This window comes from Xyrauchen texanus, chromosome 15 (genome assembly GCF_025860055.1).
Source record: "Xyrauchen texanus isolate HMW12.3.18 chromosome 15, RBS_HiC_50CHRs, whole genome shotgun sequence".
Classification (NCBI taxonomy): domain Eukaryota; kingdom Metazoa; phylum Chordata; class Actinopteri; order Cypriniformes; family Catostomidae; genus Xyrauchen; species Xyrauchen texanus.
The window spans coordinates 7,162,939-7,189,575 of record NC_068290.1 but is presented as its reverse complement, the minus strand read 5'-3'; the positions used below and the strand labels follow the sequence as shown (position 1 = coordinate 7,189,575).

Here is a 26,637-nt window from a genome sequence, read left to right as displayed (position 1 = left end):
GTACATTACGGTTGGATTATAAACCATTCCTGACCCAGATTTCTCAGCACGGGTAACTAACCATCCTCAGAACAGAGAACTGTGCAACACCACAGCAGAAAAAGAAACCGTAACTATGCCAACCAGCCCTGATCGGTACGGAATAGCTAACAGGTAGTACCGCTCCATGTGAAATCCATATGCTTCTTCTGAATGTTCATGTACCCTGAAATCAACCCAATTCTGCTGAATTACTGACAAGCTCCATCCCTAATCAGACATTTTTGCATCTATTCAATTGTGTTCACCTTTCCCAGTTACGTTACTGATAGCGCATTATGATAGCAATCTCCGAGACATGGGTTCTGGTCCCATGGAAACCAGGAAGTAATGGTGTTCACATAAACAGTGGTGAGGGCAATTCAAGGTTGCATTTTTGCTCTAAAATATTTTTTTTCTCCAGTGATGGATAGGTTCAGGGTTGGGTTGGGGTAGGGGGTAGGGTTAATAAAATTGAACTGCTGACTATTGCATCATATGCAACCAAAAAATACTACTCACTTATGGTGCCACTCTGTGGACATTTCACCCAGAAATTGGTCAATAGCACTTCCAGCTTTGGCCACTGGGGGCAGTGGTTAGAATTTCGGTTGGCACAAACTGAATACTGCAGCAGAACTCCTTTTTGAACTCCTGTCACCAAATTTACAGTGTGATCAATGTGAGATTCGATAGGAGAAAATATTTTCTAATATGCACCGAACCAAAAAATGTACTCCTACTTCCCACAGCCTTGTCCTCTTCTTGCACACCTTCCTATTGATATTTTATTGGCTGTTTCTTGTTACTTTTTTCTTGCTTGTTGGTGACAGTCTGCAAACCTGATGACTGATCTGCGAATTTTTTTAATTTATCGTAGTGTCTGCAGCTATTTACAGCCTTTCTTACAAGTGCGCACACTAGAAGAGCGACGTTGATGGCCAGGTACTGCAAGCAGGCTCCCATCTTGAGCTTTTCTTTGCTGCAGACTGCCTTACAAGTAAAAATGTCCTCCTTGTCAGTTAAACATGCACTTAAATGTCTCACTTTTGTAATACAGGGGTCATAGGAGACAACAGCATATGTGCCCTGCATGAGAATTGTGCAAGCTAAGTAGCTCCAGTAATGAAGGCTAAGGGCACATGGATGAGATTACATCGATTACACAGATGGGCACACCAGTGGTATCAGCTTTCCCAAGAAGCATTAGGAGCCAGTGGGATTTTGGTAAATCTTTTATAATGCTACAGAAGAGAGAGACATCAACTGTGGGTGTGAGATATTTGCTATCTTGGAGAGAAGAGAGAAAAATATCAAAATATAAAATTGTTTCTTCTAGATAGCAACAGACCAGAGCAAATTGAGTCTCCTGCTTCGATATTTCTCCTTTGGAAGAAGACCCAAGAAAACACACATGTGCCTCCTGTAGAGTTTCAGAAGAGATCTCATACAATGTCTCATCTGTGCTCAAATTTCCAGAGTTCCCAAAGTCTACAATCAAAAGTCAAACATTTTAATATCTCATATTAACATTTCTCATATAATTCCTTCAAGTTATTCATAATAATTTGATATATCTATACTCTATAAGTTGATATTTAAATAAAACATAATTAAGAACACCTTTAAGATTTTTAACCTTTGAGCAATACATTTCTTCTATCACAATATAATCCCATAGTAAAGAAAAATTACAAATGAGATCACAGGCATATCTCGAACATTTCTCCTAGACAGCAATGAGAATTAATGGAGACCAAATGGAGACTTTTGATTGAGTATCCTGCTTCTCATATATTTCTCCTGAGAAAATAAGTACCATCAAATGTCATCTCAACAATATCTCAAATTGTGCTCAGATTTGTCAAGGGACTGCAATCAAAGGTCAAGCATCTCAATAGCCTAAACTATGTTATCCAAATTCATTGTTATAGCCCTGTACGGTATGTCAACAACTGTCTCATTTGTACCATATGAGACAAAGTTGATACTCAAACATATGAAATGAAAAATAAAAACTGCGAACTCCATTAAGTGTCCCAAACTATAAATAATAAACCTACCAGCAACAAAATCTTCCTCTGGGTTGTGGTTTACAGAGGTTCAGTTTTGCCAGGGTGGGCATATAAAATTTTGCAGAGAGCAACAAAACATCAGACATTTTCTTCTGTGCTTGCAACTATTGCCGCTGTTGTAGCATTTTGCTGACACAGATTTCAGGGCAGTGGCAGCTCGGGAGAGAGTAGATGTGAGATGGTTCACTGTGGAGCATTGGGTATAATTACAAAATATTCAGTTCTCCTGAACGCGGCAAGGAATAATAAATCAGAACGATAATTCGGCTTGGTCATGAATAAAGGCACCAGGCTTGAGCTCCGTGAAGCTCTCTCCTCCAGGACTTGTCATGAAAGATTAATTAAAGCAGTCTGTAGGACTCCAGCGGTCTTATATGAGCATGGCTGGACACTTGCAGCACTGAGATACGCTAAAACAATCTCCAATATGGAACTAAAACAAAATCCACATGAATTACAAAACACATAGTTCTGGTCCTGGATGCTGATTGGTCCATACAGAATTCCAGCCGTGCTAAAATACACCTGTTCACCTAGCAGTGTACTGTATATCGATTATGTTAAAGTCAATATGAAATTAAAATGGACCCTATTTACTTTATGCACATTTGCAGTCTTTGCATTCCATTGTGAACAATTTATCGGTGCACGTTCTTCTGAAGAAAACAATGTTTGTCCTTGTCATCTTTTAGCATATTTTATGAATTGCTCTCTCTCTGAAATGACATTCCTTTTTGGTTGATGTTACAAATCGCTTAAATTTCCAACCCCCTCCCCTCCAACCAGCATGTAATGCCCGCTTTTAATGATCTTTACAATTCCCAATGTATAAAATCGATTTCTACCCTAAAAGTCTTTTTCTAATCAATGATATCCTGTTTCACTCAGGAATAAAATTGCGAAACTTTTAAGTCAACTATTCTATTGATGGCCAAGTCACTCAAAATGTTATCATTAAATAAATATATAAATTAATATTTATATATTTAATGAAAAACCAATCCAAATATATAATGCTAAAATAAAAATGGTGTCAAATTAGTGCTAAAATTAAATAAGGTAATTTAATAGTTTGTGTTTATTTAGTAATTTAATTATTAATTTAAAGATTTTATAGTATTTTTATGAATTTAATAATGAATATAGTGGGGTAATGTCATAAGAAATAAAATTTTCCTTGATATTTCGACATATATGAGGCAGGGGAGTAAAGTAACAAATTACAAATACTGATTTTATTTTTATCTATCAACATGGTTGGGTAGGGAGAGTCTCGAGACTCCCATCTAATCAAATCGCATGTAAAAAACTTGAACGGCAGCTGTAGATCTGGCGCCAACTGTTATGGATGTGGAGAATGCCTCAAGCACGATTTACAGCTGAACACCACAGCTGCACCTGAAAGGGATTTTTGCAGTGAAAAAGGCCAATTGCTTGATCGTGTCATGTGAGTTTAATTTGCTCAAGGCAGATATCAGCAGTAAATTTCATATTTCTGATTACTAGTTTCTGTGTGTCTATAATGTAGCCTGACATTTAACTAAATATCACTGAGATTATTGGACTACTGTGATTATTGCAAAGTTATCAATAGGGCTGGGCGATAAAATGATCTAGATGTTTATCTGGAAAAAAAAGCTACTTTTTCCATGCCTGCTCTACCTCCTCTATTGTGCAGGACATGACGTGTCAAGTGATCCTGCTTATTTAGCATTTTTTTGCATTCCTTGCATTGTTTGAACATGTTTTTTGCACAACAATAACGCTCTGTCTGCATTAAGGGAAATTTAGACCCTACACATACACTGATTTTAATGTAATAGTTTAATACATTACGATTTAAAATGGTGATCAATGTATTAAAAATAACTTTTACATTTTTTAATTTCTGTTATCATGTCTCCCTTTTATTTTTTGGAATCAGATTCATGTAGTGTTTATCATAGATAAGTGATGTATTTTAAAATTTGGCATAAAGTGTTCATTATAATGGGGCACAGGTTTTGCAACTCGGTACTCAATACTCACAACTCACGAGTACTTTTAAATGAGCTACTCTTTTACTCTTACTTGAGTAGTTTTTAGGACAGCTACTTTTACTCTACTCACATACATTTCTTTGGGAAGTAACAGTACTTCTACTTGAGTATCATTTTTCAGTACTCTTTCCACCCCTGATACTATAAAAACACTTTACATTTCAGAACTCAAAGCTTAATCCCCAAAGCAATAAAAGCATTTATTGAAACCAAGCTGCAAAAAGGCATCTTTATCTACTTCCGCAACTTCCCTACATCATTTGGGGGCCCATTAATTAATGACCGCCTCTACAGCGAAAAAGCATCAATGCCTATTTAACCTCATTGTATCCTTGGCCCCGCCCACTGGTGATTCAGTTTGTAAACTGAGAGAGAGCAGGACAAATAGGCCTAGTGTGGCCTAACTATTCCTGAACACCAAAGGGGACCCATCTGGACTATTTTGAATGATTTTTGTATATAAACATGCACTAGGCAGATGTCATTGACTGCTGTCATGTATCTGAGCTTCTTTTCAAAGATGCAGTGTCAAGTTACAACTCTGAAAAGGAGAAGCCATTCAGTTTCATTCAGCTGATCTGGGTCTAGCTGTTTTGGTCACAATAATGTTCCTGATACGTTCTTGTGCCCATCTGCGATATTTTTAATGGTTGTTATATGGAAACATGCACTAAATTGACTTCATTGACCATTTTGATGCATTTCCAGCTATGTGACACTGTATGTGTGTGCATCTATTCACTGTGCTTTGAACTATGTATATGCATTTTTTTTCCAGTTCATATCAGCCTGGACTGTATGTTTTTTTTTTTTTAGCTCATATCAGCGTGGATGGCTTGAGAACCAGTCATAATACAATTCAAGCTTTGCAAAGGAACTTATTTTGAAGGATGAAGCAGTTAAAAACACTTGGACCTAAGTTACAAAAACATAAGTAAACCATTTAATTCATGAATATTTCAAACGTCTTGACTGTTTGATAGTTTATGGTGCTGTGTTAACAGTTGTGCTTAAGGTTAACAGTTTAATATATTTGGATGCAATGTGTTGGATGTGCGTTATGTGTAAACCCTGACATTTTGTTTTATAATATTGTGAGCTTGTTCATTCTCTTCCAATTGAGTTTCAAATATGTCTGTATTTGAAGGGCTGCACAATGTTAGCAATCATAACAGTGGGCATTTACATCGAAGTTTTAAGGAGGCAGAAAATGATCATATATTACTACATTTTTTGTGCAAAAAAACTTTAATAACATTATCAGTGGACCTCAGTACGGAAGAGGATTAGGGCCAAGCAATAATAAAAAAAACAAAGCCATCTCGAGATTAAAGTCATTATAATGCGAGATTAAACTCGTTAAATTTCGAGAAAAAAGTCGAAATACAATCTTGAGAATAAACTCATTAAATATCGAGAATAAAGTCATTATAATGCGAGATTAAACTCATTAAATTTCAAGAAAAAAGTCGAAATACAATCTTGAGAATAAACTCATTAAATATCGAGAATAAAGTCGTTGTGTTTCGAGAAAAAACTTGTGTGTGTGTGTGTGTGTGTGTGTGTGTGTTTGTGTGTTTTTCTAAACACACAAAATCATCTCTTTTACACAGCAAAAAAACTGTATAATATTTTTTTGAAACATTTATCTGTGCTATATGCCCTCACTAAGACACTGCCAGGCTTTCTAAAATAAGCACCACAAAGTGGAGCAGAAAGCAGTCGGCGAGTTGGACTCGGCTTTGAAATTTCAAAAGCCTGCATCTAAAAGCTCTGCCTGAAATATTGATACACTCTATGATTTGCATCTTGTGAGGGTTTGTATGTGAGTGTGTTTAGAGCAGCACATCCCAGCCAGACCTGATTTACTGCGCTTGGTGAGGCCGTGCCATCTTATTGAAGATTATTTTAAGCAGACTCTAAAACGGCAAATATAACCTTGCTGCATGTATACACTTCCTGCATGTTTTGTTTGAATTCTCCATGTTGACTTTGTTTCTTCTTCTTCATAAAAGAGTAAGAGAATCAGTTATGTCGCAAGCATTTGTTAAATATCTATGAAATACAAATGTTACCTAATGCACCATATTTTAGACTACAATAGCCCTACATACACTGCAAATCCATTGCAGTCAAAGGTGAAGTGCATAATTTCGGTGCCATAAGCAGCACCAAAGGGAATTGCACAAATAACTAGATTTTTACAAATTTTGAAGAAAATCTGAATGGTGCTTGCCATTGCAAAAGGTGCTGTTCTGATGCTAGCGAGTTGTGGGTGGTTGCCAAAACATTTAAACCAACAATTTTCTTTCAAATAAAAACAGCTTGCAAACTGAGTGTTTGTCCTTTTTTTGTTAGCAGAAGTGCTGTCAGTGCAGCGATGCTCAAAGATATCACAGAAGACTGAATGCACCCCATGGGGGGTTGCTGTCCTTTTCAGCATATCGCTGCCCCCTTCGGCATATCATTCATATCTTCAGCTCCGTTTTGTGTTCTGTTTTGCCTATGTCCGGTATACCAGATTTCCAATCCAACCCTGCATGTGCAGGCAGAGCACACGCCACCTGACAGTCTATATAAAAAATATTTTAGCCATGTGATCTACCTGCATGCCACCATTTACATGGAAAAGACAGGAGCCAGCCAAGGTGATTAGAAGATGAGCGTGGGTTACACGCAGCAGGAAACCAACTGAACACAGTATAAACAAAGTGGAATTACACACTAAAAGGCAGACATGATATTTATGTGCCCACATACAGCAACCACCATATAAATTATAGACAGATGGAAGATTGGAGAGAATGGAAGGCTTTGCAGAGATGCTGCACTGTAAAGAATAATCAGTAATCTGTAAAAGGAATGAGAAGATGTTTTAAGAGTGCTGTGTACGGCAAAAAATATTTGTTAATGCTTATGAGAAGTACTTTTCTCCATTTTATCACTGGCAGGGAAGCGCTGTCAGAGATTCTTTTATTTACTTAAATAACAACCTCTGCCGCTCTATCATAGGAGATCATAACAGTCAGCTAGGGTGTTAAGACAGTTCCGCCCATACAATGTCTATGGGACCACCACATTATGCTGTTTTATGCTAAGATTCTAGGCTCTCCTTGGGAGGAAGGGGAATATATATTCATGTACCATGGTATTTACATGATAATCCAAGGTACTTCAAAGAATACAATGGTAAAACCTTGGTGCTTGACCAGAAAACCTAGAATAACATGGTAAATGTCCAAATACCATGAAATTACTATACACAAAACTGGTATTACTAATATCATGTCCAAAAATAAATTATGCTATTACTATGGTACCATGTCTAAAACATTGTTGTATTACCATGAGAAATGTCCATAAACCACAAATGTACCACAGAACATGTAAAGAATGACACATGCTAATGATACTAATGATAATTATATTCATGTACCATGGTATTTTCATGGTGATCCAAGGTACTTCCAAGAATGCCATGGTTTTACCTTGGTCCAAAACCCATGGATTAATGGCGTTATGTGTCCAAAACACACACTGCACAGTATAAAGTTTGAAATATGTTAGAACATGTTATTGCAGTGGACAGGCAGAAAAGCACCAGTGTTGTTTGCATGTGACATCAGCAGTGTGCTGAGAGATTTGTTCAAGGTTGCAGCACCTGGGAATCAACAATCAAACCAAGAGGTCACACTCTACGTATATATTACAGTGTCCATATCTACAGTTCATTATATGATCGCAGAAGATTCCATACTGATGTACGTACATTTATATTTCAGACAGTACCCATGGAGGAACCTGTGGTTTTGATTAAAGGTTTATAGACGGACTCTTCCAGGTTTTGAATTTACATGCTTTGGGATACCAGCCCAGAGCTTCAACCAATATATTTGTAATTCACTATGAGTATGCAAATGAGTAACATGGACACTGTAACATAGTTCAAACCAAACATGACATAACAGAAAGATGTACCACCAACCTGTCATTTCAAATGAAGTATCATAATACAACAGCCCTCTGCAACAACAAATAATCACTCAAACTTTAAGCAGTTGGAGATTCATTAATGACATACTCAGCATCAAAAAGAACTGAAAATAGTTGGTGAACTTTTGTTATTTCAGAGAAACAGAAAAAGAAAGAAAGAGAGGTGTGAAATACAACAGAATAAAGACACTCAATTATCAATAAAAGTGTAACTGGTGCTCCTTGGTCCTGTACCCGACCCAATTGAATCATTAAAGAAACAGGCTGGAAAAGGTGTTAGACAAAAGTTGTAAGAGCTGATTAAAGTAAAGTACTTTCTGTGATCATTAAAGTTGAGAAGAACATACAAGCGAAAGCAAACAAAAACTAAATTAAGGATGCAGAGTTAGAGACAAACATTTGGACAGACAGACAGATGGACAGACAAACACTGATCATTGGACTCCTACCTGTCTGGCTGAGCTGGGACGCGCTGCGACTCTTTCGACTCAACCCCACGACCGCAGCCATCTTTGCGCCGATGCTGGAACGCCGTTTTTTGACATCGGTTCCCACTAGACTCACGGCAGTGTCTGATTGGCTCCCATCTGTCTTTTCCAGACTGCACATGTCCCCACCGATGCTGGTGCTCTTGGTCATGTTGCCGCCGGCCGCCGTTCCCGTTTGCCTGTTTGTCATTTTGGATGTAAATTCACTGTCAGTGACGGCCCGTGGAGGAGACATGAAGAGAAGAGGAGGGACAGTGGAGAGGAAGAGTATAGGATGGATGGATGGATGATGGAGGAGAGAAAGGAGAGAGTTAGGTGAGTGGAGGGAGAGAGGAAGCTGAGATTCAGGTCAGAATAAGATCAAAGGGTTTAGGCCTCCAATCAGCTTACAATATAGTTTTTGGTGTGGACCCCAATCTATTTGATGTCTGAATTCGGTTTGTGTGGTTGGTGTGAAAACGTTTTTCTGAACTTTTTGAACTAGTACCCCACATTCAAGTCCACTCACTGTAAAAATGATTATGTTAAGCAGTATACTTGCTTAAATTAAATAATGTTAGATTCATGCTTTAAACAAGAAAATAAAAACTATGTGCCAATCGCCAAAGAACAAATAAATGTAATTCTGAATACACCCCATGTCTGCCATTGATTAATCAAACCACTTTTGACGACACCTGTTATAATAAATGCATTTCTCATTACACGTACCATTGTATGTAGTTTGCATACAGTGCAGACACATTTCTGTGTGCATGGAATACCATGATGACCTAAAACCTACCACTGACCAACAACTCGCTTTACCAAAATTCACAGTATACAACCAAAAAACACTCCACAGGCACGAAACATTCTCATTACATTAGTTGACCTATGTTACAGCAAGAGCCACTATGAACACTTCTCCTACATTAATCATTCAAGTCACCATTCAGTGAACTTAGTTTTATTGTTAAGTTCACTTGTTCAACAGCGAAATGCACACTGCTCTATATTCCACTCAGGAAGTTCTTTACTTTTATTGCATGATACAAAATGAGGACACATAAAGAGACTGAATTAGCCACATGCCTGTGAGCAGAGCGTGAAGCAAAGATACAGATAGTTTCCTGGACAAAGGCTCCTAATGAAATCTCAATGAATATAAATGTGTTTAAATGATACATGTACAGGCAAAGAGAGGTCTGGTCTTCTTCATCAAAGCAATTAGGGCCAATAGTCTCAGAGAAACATGTGACATGTTCTTTAATTACTACAATTAGACTTTTCGAAATAAAGCCTAAACGTTCATCCCATTCTGAAATGTCTGGATTGATATCCTGTAAGGAAACCATAAGAGAGAAAAATGTCTCTGAGATCTCTTGTGTATCTAAATTTTGTCTTCTAGACAGTGAAATAATGAAATGGATGATGTGACATTCATGTCTCTGGGGGAAATAACAACCCAACACAACTCTTAATCAGGGTTGTAAATAGATACTGTTGCCCAATCCAATGTTTGACTGATTGAAAAGGATGGTGCCAGACACTGAATTTATAATTCAGACATCTCCCTTCGGCAGCACGGCACATGAGATGTTGGCAGGGTCTCACACTGTCGCGGGGAGATGTGTCGGATCACTGCAGGTGTTCGGATGGTCTTTACCACTTTCTTATCACTGTAATAAGAAAGGGCTTTAGAGCCGCTGTGATACACACTCATGAAATGTCCAAAGTCCAGGTAGAGATTAATGCTGGATGCCAGTTTTTGAAATGAAATCCTTCATGCTGTTGTGTAACAAGACACATCTGTCTCTCCATATTATGCCTCAACAACTGATTGACACAAACAAGTTCATGAAGGGGTTTAACATTACTTGGTTATACTACATGGTTTGTGCAAACTGAAAGGGAGCTGCCATACCGTATAAGATCTAATCTGTAGCACAACTGTGCAGAAAACCTCTCTTTACAGGTAATGAACGCATATGGATGCTAAAATACTGTATTAACAAAACAACAAAGAACAAAGTTTTTCTGAAATATTACAGGTGAGTCATTTTAAAATAGCAACGTCAAATGATGTCACTCACTTTCCTATCATAAAAATATAAGATATAATATTATTCCGAATCATCAATATTAGCAATATTACATAAAAGCAATTATCACTATTTTTAACTTGTCACTATGGTGTTATGGCAAGATAAACACACACACAAAAACCCTTTCATTTCATTAAAACATTTCATTAAAAACTAAACAACAGATATTCCATCCCAATTGTAGAATGACCCAGGTGTTGGCTTGAAGTACTGCTGGCATTATGAAGGCATGTGTAATGATTAATGAATAACACACAACACCATAAAGAGACCTGTGTGTGTGTGTGTGTGTGTACACGCGAGTGTGTGTGCGCGCATGTTAAAGGGGCCATGACATGAGAAATACCATTTTACTTTTCTTATTTTTTTTTTTACATGTAAGAGTTCATTGTGCTATAAAATATACTGTAAGTTTCAGAACTCAAAACTTCCTCCTCATTCCAAAAAGGCTTGTTTGGATTTCCCTACTTTGTGATATCACAGATGAATACATCAGCAAATAACTGCCTCAAAAGCAAGAAATCAACGCCTACTTTTACATCATCGCACCCTAGGCCCGCCCACTGGCGCTCAGTCAGAAAGGTGAAGAGGAGAAATCAAGACCGGCCTACTATTCATCTGTACACTCTAAAAATAGATGGTTCTTAAAAGATACTTTACTGACCTTAATATTTCTATTTAGAACCATAACTTCCTGAAGAACCTTTATGTGCTGAAATGGTTTTTTGCATTGGGCTTTAGGGGTTCTTTATTCCCACCCTTTTGGTTTTTGAATATAACCGTCATTGGCTGACTCACAGCACTGGAGTCCTGGCAGCTCAACTGCCCCTAACCACATCCGCCACTGTTTTAGCAATAAATGCGTTAAGAGTTAATATGCATTATTATTACAAATTGTATACCCTTACTTTTATGAGATTTGATTGATATTTATAGTTTATGGTGCTGTTTGATACATTCAGATGCAATGTGTTGGGTGTGCATCATGTGTAAACACTGAAATGTAGTTTTTTTATTATTATTATTGTTACGGAGCTGATTAATTCTCTTCCAATTGAGTTTTAAATATATATGGCTGTATGCAAGGGGTTGCATGATGTTAGCCAATCATAACAGATGCTTAGGCCAAAACTGAGCATTTCACAAAGAGGGCTAGAGACAGGGTGAAAAATGATCATATATTACTAAACTGTGACTATTTTGGTGCAAAAAAACTTTACTAACATTTTAAGTGGACTTGTCATTATGACTATGTCATTACCATTTTAAAACACAGTCTGACATGGAGACTAATGGAGGAAGGCAACTGCTGCTCCATTAATCAGCCCAAAACCGCTCTAAATATCTTTAATAACGTTTTTTTCTTCTCTCAAATCCATTCAAATTGTAAGAAAACGTTTAGAAGAATCTGCACTTTTGTGAATTGCTCCTAGAATGAGATCTGTTCTTTGTATGTTTAAAATAAATCATTACTAATAATCGTTGAGTGTTGCAGTAACCTTATTGAAGATTGTTTGGGACAATTGAGAGAAATCAAACTTCCTTGAACTGCCTGTGTACTATGGTTAAAGAGCCATCTTTCGGGCCATTCATTCAAAAGAATGCGTTTGCCACAACTATACATTCAAGCAGATACTAGCATTTGTAAGACCAGCTGCAAGACGTTGGATCTTGTAGCTCACTGTGTGTCTTATAGCTATTTGTTTCTGCTGAGACATCAAACTCTTCTCATTTCACTTAGAAGGTCACGTAAGCATCAGTATCAAAGAGATCAGGAATATGTGCCACTGATAGACACCAAGATAATACAGTCTGATGGTCCAAGAGAGGACATCACAGCTACTGCCAAAGTGGACATCTCTTCACCAAAGCACAAAGTGTCCATCCAAAGTGTCTCTTGCTGGTCCATCTCTATAGTAGGTCTTGGCAAATAAGATACAAATAATCACCCTAGCAAATATACTTGGACTGTTGCAATTTTTGCTCACCCATTGCTGAAAAGATTGTCCTCTCCTTGAAGATTTTGCTAAGTGCATTTTTCATCTAGGCCATGTTGTTCCTTTAGAGCAAACAAAACCTTCACAATTTTTGTGTGCATTTGTCATCTGTGCCATGGCTCTATTTTCTTGTTTTAGAACCATTGAATGGCTAAAACTTGGACTATTGAAGTGCTACAACCGGAATAAGCATAAAAAAATCCTCTCTCAATGAAATAAGGCACTTTTTTTTCTTCTAATTTACAGCATTATTTTTCAAAATGAAAATGGATTACGGTATGATAAGCTCTGTAACATTATTTCACCCACAAATTAATTTTCTGTTAGCATTTAATCATCTGTAGAACATAAAGGAGATGCTAGGCAGAAGGACAGCTCCGTTTTTGGTTCCTGGAAGAATTCATGTCAATGAAAGTTCCCTTTAACAGTGAATAAAATATGATCTTGAATTCAAATTCATCAGTTCATGTTTCTATATGAGATGGAATTTTTTTAATATTTGGAGCATGTAACCTGCGTCAAAACATAATAACATATTACACATTGTGGGAAGAAGCGCAAAATACACAATGACAAAAAGACAGAGGAATGTGCTCGCCATCAGTGTCATCTAATTTATATAGAGGAGGTGATGCAGAAAATCTGTTTCTATGGAAACGGCACCCTGAGTCCTTGCTGTTTCAGTGCCCAATTAAGGACACTGAATTCACTCATGGCAAAAAATTCAACTATCACCACTATTAATACATACTCTTTTAATGACAAATACTCATGGGATCCTATGGGCTAAATGAACCACTTAAAATACGTATCTGTGAGTTGAGTGCTATGCCAATCGACAATGTCAGAGTCAACTTAAGATGTGGGGAATGCCAGTCTAACATGTTCAAGAAATGTGTCTGATAATAAAATAATTTTTCACTCATGACATCTCAGTGTACACTTGTTTTGAGTTGATCCACGGTGTGTACAGACGCCACTGGTTGATCGCATACAACTTAAAAGGCGCATGTTGATACAACTTGATGGAATTGTTTTTAATGCTACCATAATGTCATAAAAGTGGTTTGTTTCATGAATAAAACTACTTGGATAAAAAAAAATTGAATCTTTTTAGACACCAACACATTTTCTCTGTATACACTATCGATGTGGAATGTTGCCTTGGAGCCACTGATCCAGAGTCAGCTTTTCTCATCCCATTCTCCCAGATACAGTGAGCTGTAACGCGGAGCAGTTCAGCTGCATAAGTCAGTGAATTGAGCGAGTATTTCACCCTGGGTATCATGTCGTAGCCAGTGGAAGACTAGTCTTATAATCCTTCTGCCTAAACGCATTTACTGATTTTTTTTAATGCAGTGTGTACTCACACATGAATCAATTGCGTTTCACTCAACCAAATGTTGACCTCATATAACGCTAAACACGCAATTTTCCTGGCTTGTATAGCTAATGACAGGCGATGTCTGTATTTAAAAGGTGATTGCCCCTTTAGCCTGCAAGGTGGAAAATCTGTTGACCATTGGGCACTAGAGCTTCTTAGTTGGGCATTCCAATGTATACCATTCATTTAAATAGAAGTGACTTATCTCTGCTAAATAGTCTCTGGCCTCACACTCCATAGAACTACAATTCCCATAATGCACTACGTCTCCTCCCCGAAGTTCGCACACTTTTACTCCTGATTTATCACAATACAGGGAAAGTAGAGGTGTACAAAACCAACGTGTTACTTTATTTAAAAATTACATATATTATGGTCTAAAATAAAATTGCTCATTACTTGTTACTCGAAAAAAGTAATCTGATTACAATTACTTGTAACATGTTACCCCCAACACTGCCGGTAATCATACAAATATATTTTTACTGCAGTATGCTGCAACTGACCAACCAAGTCAAGTATTCCACAATTGACAAAGTATTCTGGAGAGTTAATAAAGGAACATAACCTTCACCTGACCTTGCAAAAACATGCACTGTTACCCAGGAAACCCAAAAGACACCAAGAGAAGAGTGTAGGTAGTGTTTAAATAGTCTGGATTGCTTCCTGAACAAAACTGTACACAGTTTTAGCACAAGCTAAAAAAAAAAATTTCTTCATTCAGAGAAAAAAAAAAAAACCTGGATCAAATTTAACAAAAACAAAATTAACATAATCTTAATTTTAATCATTCCCCCTAAAATGTGAAAAAAAGGGTATGGGTAAGATTACTGTTAAATGCAAAAATACAGCAGTAAGCAAAGCAGATATCAAAAATGTTGCAAGATCTGATAATGATTATTGAGATTAAAACATAAAAAATGCTGACTAAATGACTCAAATGCAAGTTGCTGCATTTCTTTGTGTTTCTTTGTCCAAAAACCTAGTGAGCTGTCTATGTAGGCAGCATTTTAAGGCATCATAGGCCCACTCTGACACAAAATAGTTCCAAAAGGTCTAAAATATCTAACAAACACATTATTGGTCCATCAGTGCTGTTTATAACTGTTTCCCCTTCTGTCACTCACTCGACGTTGTGTCGATTATAGTGACACAAGGGGTCTCTTCTGAGAGCCTTGCGTACCTCTGAACTTGAGAAAAGGCCAATGTCAAGTTGGCAGACAGAATTTGCATGCCTCGCCCCCGGAAATACGGGTATAAAGGGGAGCGGGCGAGCAAATGTCAGACAGATTTTTTTCTTCGGAGCCAAGCGGTTGTGCAACAGCATAGCTGAGTTCAACACTGTTCCACTCACCTCTACTGGCGATAAGCACTGCTGTTGGATCTACGGCACATTTCAGCGACTTTCACCTCTCTGCACGCTCTGGGCACTTAGACAGCGCTTTTATTGCCTGAAAGAGTGTTTCTCCGTCCTAAAAGAGTTTATTTCCACTCATAAAAGAGCAACACAGAGCAGGCGTTGAACGTGCTTTTCAGGAAGTGTCTTTTTCAAGATGCCCTTCCGCCTGTGTAGTTCCTGGGTGCGGTCGATTTCTCTCCACTTCTGATGGCCAGAAAAGCTGCCTCGTGTACCTGGGCTGCGAAAAAACGTAGGCAACATTTTATGAATGGTTCATGTTCTCAGTGCGAGAACATAGCCATGGCAACATTGCGGTCCCGGCTTTCTTTTCTCACAAGAGAAAGCAACTTCAGCCTCAACTCCTACAGGATTGAGGATGACCCGGCTGGCGTCGAAGGCGATTCGGGGATGACGATGGGCTAGGTTTCGCCGGGTAAAACCCCACGAAACACTCGCCTCCCAGCACGCTTGCTTGCTTCTGTATGAGCTCGGGATGAGTGCGGCTTGCCTTGCGGCCAGCTCGCATTCTCCTTCGAGCCCCTGGAATTGGATGACGATGTCTCCGCTGCATCGGAGAGCGTCACAGAGGCATCTGATGCTGATGACTTGTCTGGGCTGCCACCTTCGGGTCTGCTTGCCCAGTCTGAGCCTGATGCACGGATGTCCGCTATACTTTCCGGGCTGCCGCTAGCGTGAGGTGGACTGAAAACCTCCACCCCCCCCTCCCCCTCACAGCTACTTGATCGGTTCCTCGGGCAAGGGCACCGCTCATAGCCCCGGAAGTGCATGACGAGCCGACGAGTTTGTGGAGGGCACCTTTTACAGCCCAGAACCTCCTCGCTCGTCCGATCTCACTACCCTTGATGGTGGGGTGGTCCACGGATACATGGATGTCGCCTTGTCTTTAGCAACTCCTCCCTTGTCAGGCAGGATCTACCACCTCACAATGTCCACGGGTGGCTAGACAACCCCTGTGTGTATTAGCCACAAGTTACTTCCCCCCAGTCTGGGCAGGTTGTGGTCTCTGCAGGGCCTTTTCCCCCTGAAAGAATAGGAACGGAATAGGACGCCTTCCCCGACACATCTATAGCTTTAAGATAGCAAGTCATGTCGCCTGTTCCAGTATGGGTGCTGGGAACCTAAGAGCGGTATATGACACCTTTCATTGGGGGCGTTGGGGAGGGTTACGTTCAGCCGACCCAGCTGCTTCTAGCACGCAGCAGCCTGCTTGCACCTAGCTCAGCAGTCACGTAACGGGTAGTGCGTGGCGTTTTTAAGTGGGACCCCTTGTGTCACTGCAATCGACACAACATTGAGTGAGTAACAGAAGGGGAACGTCATGGTTACTGTTGTAACCTCCATTCCCCGATGGAAGGAACGAGACGTTGTCTTCCCCTTGCCACGTCACTATCCCTACCACTGTAATGCGCCGTATCCTTATTCTAGGCTCCTCAGTGAAAACCTGTTTGACATTCGCTCGCCCACTCCCCTTTATACCCGTATGTCCGGGGGCGGGGCATGCAAATTCTCTCTGCCAACTTGACATTGGCCTTTTCTCAAGTTCAGAGGTATGCGAGGCTCTCAGAAGAGACCCCTTGTGTCACTATATTCGACACACCGCCTCGTTCCTTCCATCGGGGAATGGAGGTTACAACAGTAACCATGACGTTTTGTGTAATGTAAATGTGCACAAGAATTATGTTTTTCACCTTTATGTCAAATCTCGCAGTTTTTTCAACGTCTCATGCAACATCTCATGCATGAGTATTTTTAAGATGAATAGTCTTGAGACACCTGCATTCTGTTCTATTCTTTGCGCTGAGTCGAACTTTTTTAGCGCAAGAAATATGTTCATTCAAAATGGCTCCTAAGGCAGCATTGTATGTATAATTATTATTTTACCCAATGTTTGAGAATGAAGCACATTTTTATGCTAATTGGAATATCGCACCATGCTAATGCCAAGCTGTAATGAAATCATTTGCGAGTCGAGTCACCTGTGCACTTTGCATGAGGAGTGCTGTTGGCATGGAGCTGCTGCCTATGTAGTATGGTCCAAATCAGTCTCTTATTCAATTTAAGTTAGAATGCTGCGTATGTAGCTCAGTAGGTTTTTGGAACAGAGCCATAACGTTCTCTGTTCTGCTCCAGTGAGGACTGACCTTTAAATGGAATGTGACACAGCGGTAAACTGCTTTAGTCAATGCTAATGACATTTTATTTCATTATCAACTTTATTATCAAATTTTGATTCGAAAAGGCACATTCTGAAAGATTCAGAAGTGAGAACAGCATTTATTGTGTAAATGAGAAATTAGTCTCAAAAAGCTAATACAGGCTCTCTCTACCTGACATTTATGGAAATAGGATGCTAATTTTTTGACACAGAGAATCATGATCAGCTTATTGCACAGTAGTGATGGTGATAATTGCAGGTAAAGGATGCCAAAAATGAAGCATTAAACTTTTGAGAACAATTAAATTAACATTTAAGCATTTATCTAATCTGACATTAAAAGCAGTTTCATTCTCTTCAGGGTGATTTTAAATACAGATGTGGTTTTTAACAAATGTAAAGTCATTTACATTTGTCACTGTAAAAATTAAAAGATACTTGAGAAACAATTTGGGATTCCTTAGATCTCCAAACTTCTGCCCTTTCAGAATGTTTTTTTTAAAAACATTTTTACTTTTTGTGGAACTTACAAATGTAACTGCAAGAAAGACTGTCAATATAGTGCAACAGTGACCACCGACTTTTCAGCCATCTGAGTTCTGGAAGTATAATTCCCATTCCATAGACTTTAAATAAAATCCTTCACAAAAGAGTTGTGAGCCATGAACCAAACCAACCAGCTCTGAGGTGAATCATATCACAAATTAGTTTTGAGGCAAAAAAGTATTTGAAAATCGGACATAAAGACAAAGGTGCAAGGCGGTGTACTTGCCTTCCTTAATGAGGCCATGGACTACAATCCCATTAAGCATTGTGAATGATGTCATTGAATAAAAACCTATGGTTTTATTTATTTATTTATATATAAATATAAAACTAATAACTTTAAGTTGTTGATTATAAATATAGAAAATCTAAATTACATTTATTGCTTAATATTCTCATATGTACAAATGTAGTGTAAGTGTGAAGGGAGACGGACTTGATTACATCATTCACAGTGCCTCATGGGAGCATGCAGTCGCTCAGAGGCATGTTTTGCGGGTTTGGTTGGCCATGGTTCTCTTATTGGTGGATCTTTCTTGGTTGCACTATGGGTAATGTAGTTGTTTACCATGAATTCCGCTATCAAACATGATTTTTAAACAATGAAGTTGAAATAACGCAGACTTTTGGCTTCAATGGAAGCCCATACCGTCAATGAACAACCTCGTAGCTCATGGTAGGTCTGTCTTTAAAGGATTATAACATTTAGTTGAAAATGTATTCCTCTATGGGGTAAATTAATGGAATTTTTACTTCTGGAACCAGACTGTTGCACTGTATAGTTCCTCCAGTATAACCCCATCATACAGAAAGGCACTTGATTAGGGGTATAACGATTCACTCGTTTTCTCTGTGCATCAAATATGGTTCCTGACAATTCATATGCATCAATAATCGATTTAAACATCATAATGTTGGATGAATCGCAATTAAGGAACAGAGAACAATATTTTAGAAAATATAAATATTAACCTTGTTACATATGAGATTTAAAGGAAACAGCATCATTCTCTAGCACGTCTCGGACCAAGTGCACTTACAGCTCCCACCTCACAGACGTGCACTGCACTCTTCCATCACCCTTCACAGGATGTGTTGGTGCCCGCTCTCCATTCTATCCATAACTCTCATTGAGAGCTTTCTGAGGCTTTCGAGCACCTTCTGTCTGATCTCTCTTCCGGATGGCCACTGATTATCAAACGAGCAAATGACAGCATGCAATAGCACTCTTGTTGTGAGTCAAACAAGCTCAAACTACAGTATTTGAACAGCTGCCAACTCGTTGCGTGGCCACTACTAAAATAAAATGATTTAACTGTTGGCAAACTTTGCCTTTATTATTTTTTAAAAGGTAAAATTTTGTTACTTTACTCATATCAATGTTTAGTTGGGGGCTTGGTGTGCAGAAATCATTTAAGTTGATGTGCCAGGTCGTGATTCCGCACACCCGGGTCCTAATTAGGCTAATCAAGCCTCCGAGAGTGATAAAGGCTGACTGGAGACTGCAGTGTAACAGAGAGAGAGATTTATGGACAGCTGTCCGACACCTTTGTGTGTTTGTCTTTGTTTCAGTTTTATATTAAACTATTATTTATATTGAAGTGGTGGTGAGTGGTGGTGGCGTAGTGGGCTAAAGCACATAACTGTTAATCATAAGGTCACTGGTTCGATTCCCATGGCCACCACCATTGTGTCCTTGAGCAAGGCACTTAACTCCAGGTTGCTCCAGGGGATTGTCCCTGTAATAAGTGCACTGTAAGTCACTTTGGATAAAAGCGTCTGCCAAATGCATAAATGTAAATGTAAATATTGTCAAGCCGGTTCTCGCCTCCTCCTTTCCATTAGTCCCTTTACAGTCGAATTTACCTAGTTGTTTTCTTTGAAACTGAATGTAGTCAGATGATGTTACTTCAATGTTGTAATATTTAAAATAAGTGTACTGATTCAGGGTCCCCACGGTTATGGACAACCTGGAAATGTTAGAATTGTGATTTCCAGGACTGGAAAAGTCTTGCAAATTAATAAAATCTTAAAAATCATTCATTAATATTTTTTTTATATTGAAACATGGAATATGGAATACTTTCCAATTATGCTCAGCTCTAAAATATTTTGTTGGCACATTGAATTCTTGGTATTCCAAGTAGCCTGCATGGACAGTCCAAGTATTTAATATGTTTTCTTTAAAGTTACTTTTGGTGCAATAAACAATCTTAAGTAGTTTGTCTTTCTTTTTCTTGCTTAAGGCATGTTAGGGGAAGTATTTAAAGACTACTATTAATACATTGACAAACATACAGAATCAAATTGTGAATCCAAATCAAATTTCACCATGTATCGAAACAAATTTAATGGTTCTAAATTTGGAAAGAAATCACTATTTGAATCTAATAAAAAATCTATGAAACGTGACATGCTTTCAACTCAAAAATTCTCCCTCTTACACTTGTATATATTGTTCCTTGAGTAAACTCCAAATGGTGCCTAAACTATTCAAGCTCAAAAGGCATGAAATATCACCCAACTTGTCTGACTAGTAATAAAAACAATGAAACTCATGACTCTGTAAGCTGTAAACACATGGTCTGTTGATCAAACAGAAACCTCAATGAGTCTATGTGCCTTTTTAAGTCATTTGAGGTAACATCTTTATGGCTTTATTTTCCTTCTCTTTCCCGCTTGCTAGTTTCATATGTACATATTAGTCATAAGATTGCATAACTAACCCACAAAGAGCCATAACCAGAACACATGCCTGTCACATATTACACAAGTCACCTAATGAGGCTAGCAATGCCACTGGCTCTTCCACATCGTCAATGTAATCCGCAATGACATCACTTCCTGTTTTTCAAACCACATATTTTCTGGTTCAACAAGCCTCGGTAAACACAGATAGACAGAAAGAAGTGATTAAATCGTCACACTGCATGACTATGAAAAAGCATACAATTTTTGCCTCTTTAGCTGAACCTGTTCAGTGTACACAATTTGTGTCCAACCAATCGCATGTTCGTTTAACGCTGGGCAATATCATCAACAATATGCTTCAATGGTCAGTGAATGCTTCCAATCACTTATTAACAAAGAAAATCGTGTTCCTATTTCCCTCATTACAAAACCGATAAGTCTAATCCCTCGCTCAGAGACAAGTGCAGTATCAACATTGTAAGATAGATATGAGTTCAGATCTAACACATATTGCATGAGGGAGCAGTCTGAAATGGATAAATGAATGTAATGTAACCTGTCAAGAACATGTCCAAATCAAAAGATGAACATGAGAAAATTATACCTATTTTTGGACAATTAGGAATTTTGAATTGCGACATTATTTCCATGAGAATTTAGCACATTTACCTCCAAATTTCTCATTACTGTAGAGTGGGTGTGTGTGCTACATGACTCTAATGTGAAATTATAACAATGGGAACACTGTATAAAAATGTCTATTTGTTAACATTAGTAAATGCATTAGGTAACATGACAATGAACAATATATTTTTTTCAGCAGTTATTAATCTGGTTTAATGTTAATTAATGAAAATACAATTGTTCATTGTTAGGTCATGTAAGTACATAATACATTAATGTTAATGTAAACCACATTAAGTTTTAAATACTGTATAAAATATAACGTACAAATTAAAAGGTTAATTTACCCAAAAATGAAAATCCTCTCATAATTTACTCACCCTCATGCCATCACAGATGTGTATAACTTTATTTCTTCTGACAGACACAAACAAAGATTTTTAGAAGAATATCTCAGCACTGTTGGTCCATTCAATGCAAGTGAAGGGTGACCAGAACTCCAAAAGCTGCAAAAAGGAGATTGAGTCAACATTAAAGTAATCCATAAGACTCCAGTGGTTTATTCATTGTCTTCTGACGTGATCCAGTTGTTTTTTGGTGAGAACAGACCAAAATGTAACTCTTTTGTCACTGTACATCTTGACAGCAGTTTCCTTGGTGATCATGATTTCAAGCTTGATTACACTTCCTGTATCAAAATCTAGAGCTCTGTGCATGCCAAGGGTTAGGAAGTGTAATTGAGCCTGAAATTATGATCGTGCCTAGAGACTGCAATGACAAGATTTTTTGTGAAAAGGGAGTTATATTTTGGAATTTCTCACCCAAAACTAACTGAATTCGCTTCAAAAGACATGGATAAAACCTGAAGTCTCAATTAAAGGCCCCACTGGAGTCTCACGGATTACTGTTATGCTGACTTTATCTCCTTTTTGCAGCTGGTCACCATTCACTTGCATTGTATGGACCTACAGAGCGGAGATATTCTTAAAATCTAAATCTAAAAAAGTTGTGAATTTTCATTTTTGGATGAACTATACCTAAGTGCTTTAAAATGATTGTTCCCCTTCTGTCACTCACTCAACGTTGTGTCGATGTCTGGGGCTCCTGGGAGCCCCAGACATCTCTGATCTTTGAGAAAAGGCCAATGAAAATTGCAGAGTGGAATTTGCATGCCACTCCTCTGGACATATGGGTGTATAAGAGATGGAATGCAAACACGGAGACGAACAGTTGTATTTCACTGAGCTGAATTACTCTGCCAGCCATTCATCTCTCGCTCTTACGAGCTGTTGGTTTCTACGGCGCATTGCAGCGGTTCTCCCCCTCTCGCACTGGTGTTGTGCAGAGAAAGAGTATATTTTGTGCTTCAGCAGCGAAAACGTATATTTTCTAAAAAGAAAAAAAAAGAGAGCATATTTTCTCTAAAAAAGAATTGTCCTACTAAAAGAGTGGCACATACGAAAAGCATCTTTTTCAAGATGCCTTTTCATTTGTGTGTCATTCCTGGTTGCGGTCACTATCCCTCGGGTGCGGTAGGCCAGTCAGGCTGACGCGGAGCTGACGGCCATGCTTGCCCGGGCAGCAGCGAGTGTCGGGCTAGATTGGAACCCTCCGCTCCCCCCAGAACACTAGCAACTCGACGATTGGTTCCTGGGGCCAGAGCACCACTCACGGCCACCCTCCGCCCCTGTTCCTTTCTTCCCGGAGGAGCATGAGGATCTTACGTGGTTCTGGCGGGCACATTTTACTGGCCGAACCTGATATGTACCTCCGCTCTCACTACCCTCGATGGTGGGGCGGCTAGGGGGTACTCGGTGATTCCTCGGGTGGATCAGGCAGTCGCAGTGCAATTGTGCACGCAGAGATCCGCCACCTGGCAGAGTCATCCGAGGCTCTCGTCCAGGGCCTGTAGGCATACGTCATCATTGGCAGCTAAGGCCTACGGCGCTGCTTGACATGCCGCCTCCGCCCTGCATGCCATGGCACTACTGCAGGTACGCAAAGCTAAGGCTGAACTGCACGAGGGTAGTCCTGACCTGGGACTAATGCAGGAGCTGCACTCGCCGACTGATCTTGCCCTCAGGGCAACGAAGGTCACGGCGCGGTCTCTCGGGCAGGTGATGTCTACCTTGGTGGTCAACCTGGTCTAGTCAAGCGAGGCCGACAAGGTTTGATTCCTTGACACCACTATCTCCCAGGTTGGCCTGTTTGGGGACAATGTCGGAGACTTCACCCGGCCGTTTTCAATGGTGAGTAAGCAGATGGAGGCTATTTAACACATCCTGGGCAGATAATACTTATTTCCCTTTTCTTTTGATTGCGCCGCATGCTCAATGGACTGCGGTACCCACTTTCTCAAGAAAAAGCAGTTTTCTCACATCCTGGGCCCTATTCTCGGTGTCCACGGCCGTCGTTATCATGACCGCCGGGCACCGTTTCTTTCTAGCAGGTTTGGCGTGCGTCCAGCAGTGGCACAAATCCTCCCCCCATGTGATGGCCTCCATGGGCTACGAGGATGAAATTCTTCCTCTCCCGTCCCAGGCTGATCCGGGAGAGGTCCCAAGTAGCCAGGTAAGTGCTTTTGATTGTTCATTTGATCCCCCTCGTGCAGAGCTTGGGTGATCTCAATGACGGGCTGATTCTAGCCCACTTGCGGGACCTGTTGTGTGCGCACAGGGACCTTGTGCTCACGCACCTCAGCCGTTTGGGGCTTCGGGTCAGCTGGAAAATGAGCAAACTCTAGCCGGTTCAGAGCATCTCGGTTCAAACTGGTAAGTCTCAGGACAACTGGCCGGGTGTACCGCATGCATATAGCGCCTTTCCCCTACCTTGAAGTGAAGACGTGCACTCATTCTTCCAGCCGCGTTCACAAAAGTGTGGACCCTGGATGTCCTTCCTCCTTAGCTCTGTGGCTGGTGGGTTTTTGGAGAAACTCACCGCCGGCCCAGCACGTGTGTCAATTAGGCCCTTTACTGGGGTAGGTGCACCACATGCGCTGGTTATCATGTTGATAACACCATGTGACGTATTTTCCGCAAAAGGGTTTCCCCCTTGGTAAACCATGTCTTCCTTTGGCAGAGGCCTCTCTGTCCCCAGTCACCGTGTTTGTATTAACTCCTCCCCCTTTGGGTAGGATCTATCATGACGTGCTTCCGACCGGACTCGGTAAGACCATGTGACATATTCCCAATCTAAAGCCTGCCCCCCTCTCCGGGCGGGGTGTGGTCTCCGTGGTTTCCTCATCTGTGGAGGGACACACCCCAACATGGACCTTATATGGCAACCAGCTGAACGATTTTGTTCCTTTTGGGGAGAAAAAAGAGAAGAGACAGCGGCTGGGTCAGCCGGTCTTTTTTTTTGGAGAAGTGGACTTGTCCCCGAGGTGCAAGGGAACGTTTGATGCCTAAGAATGCATTGGGGGGAGTTACGTGCGCTGGCTACGAGGCACACAGAGTCTGCCCGTCTTGCACCGCCAGTCCATGTAACACAGTTCAGTAGTTGTGGCATTTTCCATAGGAACCCCTAGTGTCACTACATCGACATAACGTTGAGTGAGTGACAGAAGGGAAACGTCATGGTTACTAACGTAACCTCCATTCCCTGAAGGAGTTAACGAGACGTTGTGTCCCTCCTGCCACAACACCGAACTACCCGCTGAAAGGCCCTGGACCTTGTCTCGGCTCCTCAGTGCGAAACCTAAATGAGTTTTTGCATTCCAGCTCCTTATATACCCGTATGTCAGGGGGAGTGGCATGCAAATTCCACTCGCCAATTTTCTCAAAGATTAGAGATGTCTGGGGCTTCCAGGAGCGACCCCTAGTGTCACTAAATTGGCACAATGTCTCGGTCCCTCCATCAGGGAACGGAGGTTACGTTATTAACCATGACGCTTATTTTTAGTCCATAGTAACTAATTTTGTTACAATGTTAACAAATTCATCCTTGTTGTAATGTGTTACCATAACAATATATTATGAAGATCCATGGTACTCAACAGGTAGCCCACGGGATGCATCCGACCTGCAAACCATCTCTTTGTTGCCCCCGTGATGTTGTCATCATATCAAATTATTGAATGTGTTTGAATTTTGATTAGATTAATAGAATTTGTAAAATTTCTAGAGCCTTTACAGTAATTCTCTGTATTTATAAAATGCTGAACCATTATAGAGGAAAAGAAATGGCAAACAGATAAAAATAATTAATTAAACTACAAATCCGTGAATTTAAATCTGATTATAAGCCACTTTATATAACATGAGTGCGGCATCAGTCAACACATCAGTTTGTGCATGCTCTCAGTCACTTTAAACATGCATGCTCTGAGTCTCACTTCCACACTAGCTCGTCAATCCCATAGCATGAATCATGACTGTCGGGTGACAAACAAACTCAACAGAGATATATACTCATCGTGAACAGTAATAAAAGGGAAAAAAAGGGAAATCCTGCAATAATGGATTTGAGTGTTTTGGAGCTATTATTGGATACAAATGTCTTGTTTTGAGGGCACTGTATCTCTGGTGTGTGTGTGCGTGTTCAGTGTTTCATGACAAAATGTCTCAAAATGTACATTTTAATTGTACACTGTAATTTTTAGTGTGGTGTACTCTGCTACCATCTAGATGGTCTACTTGTAAAAGTGTGGATCTTTTAAAACAAACAAATATATTGGCCTATATATGATCATTATAATGATAGTATTTCACAGTTGTATTTTTTTAAAGAACCAAGCATTTTGCTATATACTGTACCTATATCTATAGGTAACATTTTATTTTACTTGTGTAAATGACATGTGTTCATGATGTATTAAATAGCATATAGTGTAGTCTGTTCAAACTTATTAATACAAAAAAGTATTTAAATATATTTTTATAAATAAATATATTTTATATAATATCTAATAAATGCTTTCCAGCCCCCCAGCCCCCCAGCTTTCCAAAGTTGAGTACATCTGATGTAGATTTTAAATTACCTATATTTTATGGTAGTAACTGTTGAACAAAACAAAACAAAACCAAAACAGAGATTTGAATGGTCACAAAGCAAGAAGTCTTAAAACAATACAAGTTTTTAGGACCAATTTCACTATATATATATATATATATATATATATA

The 26,637-nt window shown here is 39.5% G+C and overlaps 2 protein-coding genes across 25 annotated transcripts in view; one reads left to right on the top strand and one right to left on the bottom strand.

Annotated features, from left to right (window-relative positions):
- upk1a (uroplakin 1a) overlaps positions 1 to 26,637 on the top strand; it is a 702,734-nt gene that overhangs the window by 493,964 nt on the left and 182,133 nt on the right. The window lies entirely within an intron of this gene.
- Positions 1 to 26,637, bottom strand: part of LOC127656495 (regulating synaptic membrane exocytosis protein 2-like) — a 202,204-nt gene that overhangs the window by 24,241 nt on the left and 151,326 nt on the right. For 12 of the 23 annotated variants that reach the window (XM_052144851.1, XM_052144852.1, XM_052144844.1 and 9 more), the window contains one exon: positions 8,575 to 8,819. The exons of 7 other annotated variants lie outside the window; for them this stretch is intronic. In XM_052144851.1, coding sequence (XP_052000811.1) covers positions 8,575 to 8,819 — 245 coding nt within the window. The remainder of the gene's footprint in view (positions 1 to 8,574; positions 8,820 to 26,637) is intronic. 4 more of the 23 variants (XM_052144870.1, XM_052144846.1, XM_052144847.1 and 1 more) reach the window with 1 other exon arrangement.